This window comes from Hyperolius riggenbachi, chromosome 1, assembly GCF_040937935.1.
Source record: "Hyperolius riggenbachi isolate aHypRig1 chromosome 1, aHypRig1.pri, whole genome shotgun sequence".
Lineage (NCBI taxonomy): Eukaryota > Metazoa > Chordata > Amphibia > Anura > Hyperoliidae > Hyperolius > Hyperolius riggenbachi.
This window is the reverse complement of record NC_090646.1, coordinates 482238533-482253052: the sequence shown is the minus strand read 5'-3', so window position 1 is coordinate 482253052 and position 14520 is coordinate 482238533. Positions and strand designations below refer to the sequence as shown.

The following is a 14520-nucleotide window of genomic DNA, read 5'->3' as shown; positions in this document are numbered from 1 at the left end:
TTTAGGCGTGCTAAATAGGTTAGCACTGCTTTGTGAATCGAGGCCCTGATCTGCTGCATGCTTGTTCAGGGTCTATGGCTAAAAGTATTATAGGCAGAGGATCAGAATGGCAGCCAGGCAAATGGTTTTGCTTAAAAAGAGAAAAATATGGCAGCCTCCATATCCTTCTCGCTTCAGTTGTTATTTAATCAACTGATTGATCAACCAACCAACTACCTAACCAATCATTTTGATTGGATTAACACTTTGTAGACTGGAGTAATATCAAACTGCTGACTGTTTTGTGTGACTGTTCTGTTTGCTTTGCTGGAATATGTGTGTAAGCACTGAAAGGTAAATGATTAGTTTCAACCATCAATCATTTCCCAGATGACCCAGCACAGTGCTGAGACACCTGGCAAATAATTCCTTTTTAATATGACACCAAATCCCCACATTTAGAAGATGAAACTCTTCTAAATGAAACTGAAACTGTGAAGGTAGCAGACTACATTCTGTAGTCAGCCTCATCTCATCAGGTCCTATGCCATTCTATATGATGAGTTTGTATCCATGAAGTGCAGGATAATCCCTGGGCATTAACGTTAAGTAAGAAATTAGGACAATGCTGATTTGGAGGGTGCAACAACTCAGCAGGGGAGCCAGGGTCAGTTCTATTTGAAATGGGGACCTGGGGCAAAAAAACAAAACAAAACAAGGGGGCCCCTAGATGACACTTTCTGACATTGCAAGGGTTTACATGGCAGGTTCAGAGTGTACCAAAGATGAGAAATAATGAAAGATTTATACATACCTGGGCCTTCCTCCAGCCCCCTCTGCAACGGATCGCTCCCACACCATCCTCCCCTGCCTTCTTGGTCTCCCTTTAGCAACCCCTTAAAAGATACCCGAAGTGACATGTGACATGATGAGATAGACATGTGTATGTACAGTGCCGAGCACACAAATAACTATGCTGTGTTCCTTTTTTTCTTTCTCTGACTGAAAGAGTTAAATATCAGGTATGTAAGTGGCTGACTCAGTCCTGACTACAGTACAGAAGTGGTGGCTTGATGGTGTAATAGTTAGGGCTCTGCCTCTGATGCAGGAGACCAGGGTTTGAATCTCGGCTCTGCTTGTTCAGTAAGCCAGCACCTATTCAGTAGGAGACCTTAGGCAAGTCTCCCTAACAACGATACTGCCTATAGAGCACGCCCTAGTGGCTGCAGCTCTGGCGTTTTGAGTCCGCCAGGAGAAAAGCGCGATATAAATGTTATATGTCTTGTCTTGTCTTCACTACAGTGTGACCCTCACTGATAAGAAATTCCAACTATAAAACACTTTCCTAGCAGAAAACACTTTCCTAGCAGAAAAGAGATAAAAAGGGGGATTTCTTATCAGTGAGGGTCACACTGTAGTCACTTCCTGTCTGAGTCAGGACTGAGTCAGCCACTTACATACCTGATATTTAACTCTTTCAGTCAGAGAAAGAAAAAAAGGAACACACCCTAGTTATTTGTGTGCTAGGCACTGTACATACACATGTCTATCTCATCATGGCACATGTCACTTTGGGTATCCTTTAAGTTTGTCAAGTCGGGGCCAGTCGGCGCATGCGCATTGCTGCTGTGCGCGCCCTCCCGTCTTGCTCCTGTGGCTGGGAGCATTTTGGGCCTGTGCAGTAGTATTGCACAGATGCAGAGTGCTCCCGGCCATGGCAGTGCCCCCCAACAGGCCAAACTTACGGGGCTGCTAACGGGAAACCAAGAAGGTGGAGGAGGACAGTGTGGGAGCGATTTGTGCGGAGGGTGCTGGAGGAAGCTCCAGGTATGTATAAATCTTTTATTATTTTTCATCTCAGGGTCACTCTAAAGTCAGCCCCCCATAGGGTTTACATGGCATTGGTATGCTTGAAGTAACCCCTACCAGCAGAGTTTACATGGCATTAGCCGCCCCTTCAAGCCGCAGGCTTGAAGCCTCAACCACTACCCCTTCCCCTGCCCCCTTTCATCCTCTTCCATCACTTATGGCAGGCCATGCTGCTTGTCAACTTCAAGAACCTTTCCACCGGATTGAGCAACCGAGCCTGACTCACCAGCACAGAGTCAGGCAGGCACACCTGATGCGAGGTGATTTAATCCAGCCTGCAGAAACTGCGGGCTTCTTCTCTCCTTGCAGGCAGACACACTGACGGGACGTCCATGCCTGTGTTACATGGGGGAGCGACGCGTTACGGCTGGCTGCGTGTATGTAATACACACGGCCAGGTAACCATAGAGACCAGGATGCCGCCAACTCCAGAAGGAAGCAGGTATGTATGGTTTTGTTTCGGTCGGTTCCCCGCCTCAATCACAATCTCGCCTGTGCCCACTTCCGCAGCTGGGACGTGAGTCAGGCGTGTGTCTTTTTCGTTCTTACCACAAGTGCACTTTGTTGTCTGCTGCTTGCTGACAAATGAAAAACAGACAGGAGAGTGGAATCATCTGGACCAACAGAACACACAGCTGTATTACTTTTCATATACTTTATATAAGGGACTTTGTGGGAACTTGTGATATGGGAGCAGGCCCGTTTCTAGGGCCGTGCAGCCACCCTGAGCTCTGAAGGAGGGGAGGTGTCATGATGGAGGGGGAGTCGCGGCTGGGGCGGCCGTACCTCTCCCACCCTTCCTCTCCCGGGCCGCCCTCCATGCTCGCCATGCTCCCCCTCTGCTGCAGAGTTAGTGCAACAGAAAGCACTCTAAACAACTCACCTTCCTGCGTTCCAATCGCCAATCACTTGCTGCTGCTCTCCTCCTCTGCATAGCCGTGTGTACACGCACTACTTCCTGTTTAGCAGGAAGTAGAGTGTGTATACACAGCTATGCAAAGGAGGAGACCAGCGGCAAGTGATCGGTGATTGGAATGCAGGGAGGTGAGTTGCTCACTGTTTACAAAGCTTTCTGCTGTGCTAACTCTGCAGCGGAGGGGTGAGCACGGAGGCCGGCCCGGGAGAGCAAGGGAGGGAGAAGTCTGGCCGCCCTCCCTGTGTCTGACTCCCCCCTCCATTATGGGGGGGCACCTACCTATGTAACCTATATTGTGGGCATCTACCTATCTAACCTATACTGGGGGTCAGCTACCTATCTAACCTATACTGGGGGTCAGCTACCTATCTAACCTATACTGAGGGCAGCTACCTATCTAACCTATATTGTGGGAACCTACCTATCTAACCTATACTGGGGGCAGCTACCTATCTAACCTATATTGTGGGAACCTACCTATCTAACCTATACTGGGGGAAGCTACCCATCTAACCTATATTGCGGGTACCTACCTATCTAACCTATACTGGGGGCAGCTACCTATCTAACCTATATTGTGGGAACCTACCTATCTAACCTATACTGGGGGAAGCTACCCATCTAACCTATATTGCGGGTACCTACCTATCTAACCTATACCAGGGGCAGCTACCTATATAACCTATACTGCGGGTACCTACCAATCTAACCAATACTGGGGGCACCTACTTATCTAGCCTGTACTGGGGGCTCCTACCTATACAACTTATACTGGGAGCACCTACCTATCTAACCTATACTGTGGGTACCTTGCTAGCTAACCTATACTGGGGGCGCCTACCTAGCTAGCCTATACTGGTGGCACCTATACTGGGGGGACCTATAGCCAGCTACCTATACTGGGGTACCCATGCCTGGCTACCTATACTGCGGGCACCTATACCTGGCACCCTCGCCCTGGGTGCATTTTAGCCTAGAAACTGGGAGATACAGCTGAGACACTTATTTTAGGGGGGGGGGGAGACACACAGTAAGGCATTTGCTATATAAAGAGGGTACTCCTAATGGAAGCACTTGGAAGGAAACATGACTATGCATGGTTAGAGAAATGCCAAACTACATACTGTACATATTACAACAGCAGCGTGGCTCAGTAGTAAAAGACTCCAAGAGCCAAACTAGCCCTATTCCCCCACAGACCTCTCACTGAAACTAGTGGGCACATTATTGAATCAGAACTATAACAAAGAAACCTTCAAACTGTTGAGTGCTGAACTAGCATGGGAGAGTATTTCACTTTGAAACTACAGTAATGATCTCTCAGGTCCCCAACATTTAGGCTTGGATCACTGTGCAACACAAATATGGCATTTTTGCCCATTTTGCCAGATCTCTGTGAAATGCAAAAACTGGAAGTCAGGCTATTAATAGGATCTGTTCACACCTGTCAGTCCTCAACACTGTATGGAAAGCAGATGCGATTCCCACAGAGGCCTGTTGTGGAAATGCAGCTTCGGACTCCAACAAAATACCATCGGAGACGACACTGCACTGCCTGAACCAAACAGGTGGTTTGTGATCAGGCTCAGTGTGAACCCAGCCTTGGATGGTATTGTTAAAGAGGACATGACATTCCAACTTTCGGAAATGTGTGGCTGGCAGCAAATTCAAAATGAGAATTAGAAAAATTGATACATGTACAGCAAGTTTAATGCCTGGAACACACTAGCAGCTCTTTTCTAAGCGCTTGTGATTTGAAAAGCTCTTGCTTATGACGTAATGCTTTGTGTGCGATCCCACTAGAGGGATGTGATTTAAAAAAAATAAAATAAATAGCCATAGCATTGCATTAGAAACAGCTTTACAAATCACAAGCATAAATCACAAGAAAAGTGCTGCTAGTGAGTTCCAGGCCTAAATGTAATAACATACATTTAGGGAAAAAAATAACACCCGAATACCTGTAATAGTTTTTAAAATAAAAACTTTATTTGTTTGTATGTCCTATATAATCACACTGTTATAAAATAACTCATAATTACTGTATATGTGTCTATTTTATACAAATATAACATTAACATTCATGAATGTCCAGTGAAGGATGAGCTTGAGAGGAAACACAAGCCCAATATTTAATAACAAGCATGGAAATCTGTATTTGCCATTTCAACTACAGAAAGGAAAAATGTATAATAAACCAAATTTTGTACGAAGGCTTTGCATAATATGAAAACATTTGCATAAATAAGCATACGAGCTATTTAATATAACCAAACTTGGTGTATAACTGAGTACATGTAAAAGGTTTGCCTCTGTCTGCACATGTTAACACTTTTGGGCTTGATTCACAAAAGGGTGCTAACTTAGTTAGCACGCCTAAAAGCCCCTTAGCATGCCTAAAGAACTTTAGGGTGCATAAAGTTTCCCACTGCTCGTAGTGCGCGAAATGTGCACCAGGTGCGATGAAAAGGTTGCACCGGGTGCTCCCGAAACATCTCACTATGCGGCGTTTCGGCAGCACCCGGTGCAACGTTTTAGGCGCACGCGGTGCAATGTTTTCATTGCACCGGTGCGGTGTTATTTGCTCTATGGGCAGTGCTAAACTTTGCGCGCCATCAATAAAAGCTTTAGGCGTGCTAACTGCTTAGGACCCTAGTTAGCACGGCCAAAGCGTTTAGACATGCTAACTGAGTTAGCACCCTTTTGTGAGTCGAGCCCTTTATATTTTCACTTTTATACACTATAATACATTGCCTAAAACACTCAGTTGCAGGCAGCACACAGTACGTGGCTTTGGTACAAACTGAAGGTTTATAGAAGTACTTTTCCACATTTCATCTATTTCAAGGGGACACAGTATAATGGTATCTGCAGAAATGTGTAGAAATTCTGATGATATTACGCTGATCTTCCAGAAAACCGGTTCCTGTTATGCAGAGAAACATATGATTAAGATAATGCCACAATAGAGAGAGAATATTGCTAGCATGTTGAGATGGAAACAATGATTGCATACTGAACAGTATAACTTGTTCATATTTTTGTTTCCTGTAAAATAACTGTGAAATGTCTAAATTACTGCTGAACTGTACCCACTCACATGTCATTGTGTTCAAGTGTATGAACAATTTCCAAAATTATTTCCACATGTATTCCCACCCCTCCCCACTCTACCTTCTCTCCACAAGTTTATCAGGAAGTAGCGTGTAGCACTTAGAGATTATTCCTCAATGGTGGAACACCGAGGTATGCCTGTGTTCCTGCCACTGCTGCTGCCTCCTATTTAATGCAGGATGGGTACGCACTGAGGAAAGAGCCTGAGGTGAGGGGGGCAGAGTGGCCCCCCTCCACGCCGATGTGGGGGCCAATGCTCTCCCCTCATGCTGCGACCCATCCTGCCCCCCAAATTGACCCTGAGCGGGCCCCAGAGCGGCCCCGAGCCCCCCGTGGGGCAGCTGCAGGAGCTACAGCCCCTATTGTTATGCTACTGACATTCACTTTGCTACTCTGATAAGGCATGTTAACTCTAACAAGGCACGCTATTTGTTACAGTGAACCAACCCCCTAATGTAATGCAAAAAAAATGATTTAGAAAACTGTATTTTTTTTTTGGGGGGGGGGGTAATTTAAAACATGTGTAAATTGAGAACTCTTTACCTTACAGAGTTATTACTCACCTTAAGATGACCAGAGTTGTAGAGTTATTACTACATTGAAAACAACAGCTTTGGCTGTAAGGAGCCTCAAACCAAGTGCTTTTTGGGACAGTGTATTTAGAATAGGGTCTGTAAAAAAGATGGAACATCATGATTCACTGTACACACATTATTTATATAACAGTATAAATGGTCAGCCACCCCCAACAACAGTAAACAACAGTGTAAATGGTCAACCGCCACCCCACCCCCCCAAAAATAAAATAATTATATATATATATATATATATATATATATATATATATATATATATATATATATATATATATATATATATATATATATATATACATATATATATATATATATATATATATATATATATATATATATATATATATATATATATATATATATATATATATATATATATTACATGTTTTGATGTTGATATATGCAGCATATATTCTTAAAGAACAACTGAAGTGAGAAGGATGTGGAGGCTGCCATATTTATTCCCTTTTAAACAATACCAGTTGCCTGGTTATCCTGCTGATCCTTTGCCTCTAATACTTTTACCATAGGCCCTGAACAAGCATGCAGCAGATCAGACATTATTGTCAGATCTGACAAGATTAGCTGCATGTTTTTTTCTGGTGGGATTCAGGCACTACTGTAGCCAACTAGACCAGCAGGGCTGTCAGGCAACTGGTATCGTTTAAAAGGAAATAAATAAGGCAGCCTCCATTTTCTTCGTATATTCTTCCCACTTCAGTTGACCTTTAAAAAAAGGTGTAGGCCTTGTTCACATTATGAATCGCCCAGCGCTATCACAAGCGATTTATTGCGATTTTTTTATCGCCTTTCCCTGCATTTTCTAAGCGCTTTTGCAGAGGGATTTTTATTTTCACTACCTGACATCAGTCATCTGACTCTCTTACCCGGAAATGAAGAAACACAATGTATTTATTCATGAAAGCTCTTGAGAAATCGCTATACAAAGCACTTTTTCAAGCGCTTTACGATTTTCCCTATACCGTCCATTATAGGCGAATTGCCCAGAAAATGGTACAGGCAGCGCTTTGGTGAGCGGATCGCAATTGAACCGCTCATATGTGAACACTCCCATAGGGAATCATTGCACAAGCACTTTTAAGGCGATTTCTGAAATCGGCAGCGCTTAACCACTTGAGGACCTAGGGCTTTCTACCCCTTAAGGACCGGCCACTTTTTTTCCATTCAGACCACTGCAGCTTTCACGGTTTATTGCTCGCTCATACAACTTACCACCTAAATGAATTTTGGCTCCTTTTCTTGTCACTAATAAAGCTTTCTTTTGGTGCTATTTGATTGCTCCTGCGATTTTTACTTTTTATTATATTCATCAAAAAAGACATGAATTTTGGCAAAAAAAAGATTTTTTTAACTTTCTGTGCTGACAGTTTTCAAATAAAGTAAAATTTCTGTATACATGCAGCACGAAAAATGTGGACAAACATGTTTTTGATTAAAAAAAAACCCATTCAGTGTATATTTATTGGTTTGGGTAAAAGTTATAGCGTTTACAAACTATGGTGCAAAAAGTGAATTTTCCCATTTTCAAGCATCTCTGACTTTTCTGACCCCCTGTCATGTTTCATGAGAGGCTAGAATTCCAGGATAGTATAAATACCCCCCAAATGACCCCATTTTGGAAAGAAGACATCCCAAAGTATTCACTGAGAGGCATAGTGAGTTCATAGAAGATATTCTTTTTTGTCACAAGTAAGCGGAAAATGACACTTTGTGAGAAAAAAAAAAAAAAGTTTCCATTTCTTCTAACTTGCGACAAAAAAAATGAAATCTGCCACGGACTCACCATGCCCCTCTCTGAATACCTTGAAGGGTCTACTTTCCAAAATGGGGTCATTTGTGGGGTGTGTTTACTGTCCTGACATTTTGGGGGTGCTAAATTGTAAGCACCCCTGTAAAGCCTAAAGGTGCTCATTGGACTTTGGACCCCTTAGCGCAGTTAGGCTGCAAAAAAGTGCCACACATGTGGTATTGCCGTACTCAGGAGAAGTAGTGTAATGTGTTTTGGGGTGTATTTTTACACATACCCATGCTGGGTGGGAGAAATACCTCTGTAAATGACAATCTTTTGATTTTTTTTACACACAATTGTCCATTTACAGAGGTATTTCTCCCACCCAGCATGGGTATGTGTAAAAATACACCCCAAAACACATTGTACTACTTCTCCTGAGTATGGCGATACCACATGTGTGGCACTTTTTTGCACCCTAACTGCGCTAAAGGGCCCAAAGTCCAATGAGTACCTTTAGGATTTCACAGGTCATTTTGAGAAATTTCGTTTCAAGACTACTCCTCACGGTTTAGGGCCCCTAAAATGCCAGGGCAGTATAGGAACCCCACAAATGACCCCATTTTAGAAAGAAGACACCCCAAGGTATTCCGTTAGGAGTATGGTGAGTTCATAGAAGATTTTATTTTTTGTCAAAAGGTAGCGGAAAATGACACTTTGTGAAAAAACACAATTAAAATCAATTTCCGCTAACTTGTGACAAAAAATAAAATCTTCTATGAACTCGCCATACTACTAACGGAATACCTTGGGGTGTCTTCTTTCTAAAATGGGGTCATTTGTGGGGTTCCTATACTGCCCTGGCATTTTAGGGGCCCTAAACCGTGAGGAGTAGTCTTGAAACGAAATTTCTCAAAATGACCTGTGAAATCCTAAAGGTACTCATTGGACTTTGGGCCCTTTAGCGCAGTTAGGGTGCAAAAAAGTGCCACACATGTGGTATCGCCATACTCAGGAGAAGTAGTACAATGTGTTTTGGGGTGTATTTTTACACATACCCATGCTGGGTGGGAGAAATACCTCTGTAAATGGACAATTGTGTGTAAAAAAATCAAAAGATTGTCATTTACAGAGGTATTTCTCCCACCCAGCATGGGTATGTGTAAAAATACACCCCAAAACACATTATACTACTTCTCCCGAATACGGCGATGCCACATGTGTGGCACTTTTTTGCACCCTAACTGCACTAAGGGGCCCAAAGTCCAATGAGTACCTTTAGGATTTCACAGGTCATTTTTGTTTCAAGACTACTCCTCGCGGTTTAGGGCCCCTAAAATGCCAGGGCAGTATAGGAACCCCACTAATGACCCCATTTTAGAAAGAAGACACCCCAAGGTATTCCGTTAGGAGTATAGTGAGTTCATAGAAGTTTTTATTTTTTTGTCACAAGTTAGCGGAAATTGATTTTAATAGTTTTTTTTCACAAAGTGTCATTTTCCGCTAACTTGTGACAAAAAATAAAATCTTCTATGAACTCACCATACTCCGTACGGAATACCTTTGGGTGTCTTCTTTCTAGAATGGGGTCATTTGTGGGGTTCCTATACTGCCCTGGCATTTTAGGGGCCCTAAACCGTGAGGAGTAGTCTTAAAACCAAATGTCGCAAAATGACCTGTGAAATCCTAAAGGTACTCATTGGACTTTGGGCCCCTTAGCGTACTTAGGGTGTAAAAAAGTGCCACACATGTGGTACCGCCGTACTCAGGAGAAGTAGTATAATGCGTTTTGGGGTGTATTTTTACACATACCCATGCTAAGTGGGAGAAATATCTCTGTAAATGACAATTGTTTGATTTTTTTACACACAATTGTCCATTTACATAGAAATTTCTCCCACCCAGCATGGGTATGTGTAAAAATACACCCCAAAACACATTATACTACTTTTCCTGAGTACGGCGGTACCACATGTGTGACACTTTTTTGCAGCCTAGGTGCGCTAAGGGGCCCAACGTCCTATTCACAGATCATTTTGAAGCATTTGTTTTCTAGACTACTCCTCGCGGTTTAGGGCCCCTAAAATGCCAGGGCAGTATAGGAACCCCACAAGTGACCCCATTTTAGAAAGAAGACACCCCAAGGTATTCCGTTAGGTGTATGGCGAGTTCATAGAAGATTTTAATTTTTGTCACAAGTTAGTGAAAAATGACACTTTGTGAAAAAAAACCAATAAAAATTAATTTCCGCTAACTTTTGACAAAAAATAAAATCTTCTATGAACTCGTCATACACCTAACAGAATACTAGGGGGGGGGGGGGGGTCTTTTTTTCTAAAATGGGGTCACTTGTGGGATTCCTATACCGCCCTGGCATTTTACAGGCCCAAAACCGTGAGTAGTCTGGAAACCAAATGTCTCAAAATGACTGTTCAGGGGTATAAGCATCTGCAAATTTTGATGACAGGTGGTCTATGAGGGGGCGAATTTTGTGGAACCGGTCATAAGCAGGGTGGCCTTTTAGATGACAGGTTGTATTGGGCCTGATCTGATGGATAGGAGTGCTAGGGGGGTGACAGGAGGTGATTGATGGGTGTCTCAGTGGGTGGTTAGAGGGGAAAATAGATGCAATCAATGCACTGGGGAGGTGATCGGAAGGGGGTCTGAGGGGGATCTGAGGGTTTGGCCGAGTGATCAGGAGCCCACACGGGGCAAATTGGGGCCTGATCTGATGGGTAGGTGTGCTAGGGGGTGACAGGAGGTGATTGATGGGTGTCTCAAGGTGTGATTAGAGATGGAATAGATGCAAGCAATGCACTGGCGAGGTGATCAGGGCTGGGGTCTGAGGGCATTCTGAGGGTGTGGGCGGGTGATTGAGTGCCCTAGGGGCAGATAGGGGTCTAATCTGATAGGTAGCAGTGACAGGGGGTGATTGATGGGTAATTAGTGGGTGTTTAGGGTAGAGAATAGATGGAAACGCTGCGCTTGGGTGGTGATCTGATGTCGGATCTGCGGGCGATCTATTGGTGTGGGTGGGTGATCAGTTTGCCCGCAAGGGGCAGGTTAGGGGCTGATTGATGGGTGGCAGTGACAGGGGGTGATTGATGGGTGGCAGTGACAGGGGGTGATTGATGGGTGGCAGTGACAGGGGGTGATTGATGGGTGATAGGTGATTGGCAGGTGATTGACAGGTGATCAGTGGGTTATTACAGGGAAGGACAGATGTAAATATTGCACTGGCGAATTGATAAGGGAGGGTCTGAGGGCAATCTGAGCGTGTAGGCGGGTGATTGGGTGCCCGCAAGGGGCAGATTAGGGTCTGATCTGATGGGTAACAGTGACAGGTGGTGATAGGGGGTGATTGATGGGTAATTAGTGGGTGTTTAGAGGAGAGAATAGATGTAAACGCTGCGCTTGGGTGGTGATCTGATGTCGGATCTGCGGGCGATCTATTGGTGTGGGTGGGTGATCAGATTGCCCGCAAGGGGCAGGTTAAGGGCTGATTGTTGGGTGGCAGTGACAGGGGGTGATTGATGGGTGATAGGTGATTGGCAGGTGATTGACAGGTGATCAGTGGGGTTATTACAGGGAAGGGCAGATGTAATTAATGCACTGGCAAATTGATAAGGGGGGGGGGGGGGGTCTGAGGGCAATCTGAGCGTGTGGGCGGGTGATTGGGTGCCCGCAAGGGGCAGATTAGGGTCTGATCTGATAGGTAAAAGTGACAGGTGGTGATAGGGGGTGATTGATGGGTGATTGATGGGTAATTAGTGGGTGTTTAGAGAAGATAACAGATGTAAACGATACATTTGGGAGGTAATCTGACGGCGGGTTTGCGGGCGATCTAATGGTGTGGGTGGGTGATCAGATTGCCCGCAAGGGGCAGGTTAGGGGCTGATTGACGGGTGGCAGTGACAGGGGGTGACAGGGGGTGATTGATGGGTGATAGGTGATTGGCAGGTGATTGACAGGTGATCAGTGGGTTATTACAGGGAAGAACAGATGTAATTAATGCACTGGTGAATTGATAAGGGGGGGTCAGAGGGCAATCTGAGCGTGTGGGCGGGTGATTGGGTGCCCGCAAGGGGCAGATTAGGGTCTGATCTGATAGGTAAAAGTGACAGGTGGTGATAGGGGGTGATTGATGGGTGATTGATGGGTAATTAGTGGGTGTTTAGAGGAGAGAATAGATGTAAACAATGGATTTGGGAGGTGATCTGATGTCGGATCTGTGGGCGATCTATTGGTGTGGGGGGGTTATCAGATTGCCCGCAAGGGGCAGGTTAGGGGCTGATTGATGGGTGGCAGTGACAGGGGGTGATTGACGGGTGATTGACGGGTGATTGACAGGTGATCAGGGGGATAGATGCATACAGTAAACAGGGGGGGTGGTCTGGGGAGAATCTGAGGGGTGGGGGGTGATCAGGAGGGGGCAGGGAGCAGGGGGGGGATAAAAAAAAATAGCGTTGACAGATAGTGACAGGGAGTGATTGATGGGTGATTAGGGGGGTGATTGGGAGCAAACAGGGGTCTGGGGGGTGGGCAGGGGGGGGGGGGTCTGATGGGTGCTGTGGGCGATCTGGGGCAGGGGGGGGAGAAATCAGTGTGCTTGGGTGCAGACTAGGGTGGCTGCAGCCTGCCCTGGTGGTCCCTCGGACACTGGGACCACCAGGGCAGGAGGCAGCCTGTATAATACACTTTGTAAACATTACAAAGTGTATTATACACTTTGTATGCGGCGATCGCGGGGTTAACATCCCGCCGGCGCTTCCGTATAGCCGGCGGGATGTTGCGGCGGGCGAGCGGTGACAGGCGCCGGCGGAGGATCGCGTCACGGATGACGCGATCGCTCCGCCCATGCCCTTAGAAGGACCGCCGCCTCTGTGGGTGAGCCGGTCCTTCAGGGCTCCACTTCCCGGCCGCCTCTGTGCGTTAGGCGGTCGGGAAGTGGTTAAAGAAACCCCGAAAGCGCTCTAGCTGCGAACAAGCCCTAAAAGATAAGGTAACTTACTTGTGTTAAAATTCATACCGATACGAAGTGAACTGCAAGTTGCAAGCGTTTCATCTGAAATAAATCAAGTGATAATTAGATGACAAATAAATTACAGATTTATAAAAAAAAAAAGCTTGGATGTGATTATATTCACGGTCAAATCTCCTCTTCCAAAAATGCCAAAACAATGGCAGGTTATTGGCAAAGAAATATTAATTTTGGCCATTTAAGTAACCTAATCAATTTTCGGGGTTTAGCGGACAGACAGAAATTGTGGAAGATGGAGGCATACATGTAACATCATACCTTACTGTCATACCTCAATGTTATCTTCTGAGGGTGACAGATACAATGGCTTGAAAAAGTATTTGGCCCCCTTGAAGTTTTCCACATTTTGTCACATTACTGCCACAAGCATGAATCAATTTTATTAGAATTCCACGTGAAAGACCAATACAAAGTGGTGTACATGTGAGAAGTGTAATGAAAATCATTCATGATTCCAAACATTTTTTACAAATAAATAACTGCAAAGTGGGGTGTGCGTAATTATTCAGCCCCCTTTGGTCTAAGTGTAGTCAGTTGCCCATAGACATTGCCTGATGAGTGCTAATGATTAAATAAAGTGCACCTGTGTGTAATCTAACGTCAGTACTAATATAGCTGCTCTGTGATGACCTCGGAGGTTGTAGAATAGAATATTGGGAGCAACGACACCATGAAGTCTAAAGAACACACCAGACAGGTCAGGGATAAAGTTATTGAGAAATTTAAAGCAGGCTTAGGCTGCAAAAAGATTTCCAAAGCCTTAGCCATCCTACGGAGCACTGTTCAAGCGATCATTCAGAAATGGAAGGAGTATGGCACGACTGTAAACCAACCAAGACAAGGCCATCCACCTAAACTCACAGGCCGAACAAGGAGAGCGCTGATCAGAAATGCAGTCAAGAGGCCCATGGTGACTATGGACGAGCTACAGAGATCTACAGCTCAGGTGGGAGACTCTGTCCATAGGACAACTATTAGTCATGCACTGCACAAAGTTGGCCTTTATGGAAGAGTAACAAGAAGAAAGCTATTGTTAACAAAAAAGCATAAGAAGTCCAGTCTGCAGCTTGCCACAAGCCATGTGGGGGACACAGCAAACATGTGGAAGAAGGTGCTCTGGTCAGATGAGACCAAATGGAACTTTTTGGCCAAAATGCAAAACGGTATGTGTGGCGGAAAACTAACACTGCACATCACTCAGAACACACCATCCCCACTGTCAAATATGGTGGTGGCAGCACCATGCTCTGGGGGT

The 14520-nt window shown here is 44.9% G+C and overlaps 1 gene segment (V, D, J or C); it reads right to left on the bottom strand.

Annotated features, from left to right (window-relative positions):
- Positions 1-4969: 4969 nt before the first annotated feature.
- LOC137531553 (T cell receptor alpha chain constant-like) overlaps positions 4970-14520 on the bottom strand; it is a 32374-nt gene continuing 22823 nt past the window's right edge. The window contains 3 exon segments of the C gene segment in view: positions 4970-5690; positions 6442-6549; positions 13236-13289. Coding sequence covers positions 6443-6549; positions 13236-13289 — 161 coding nt within the window.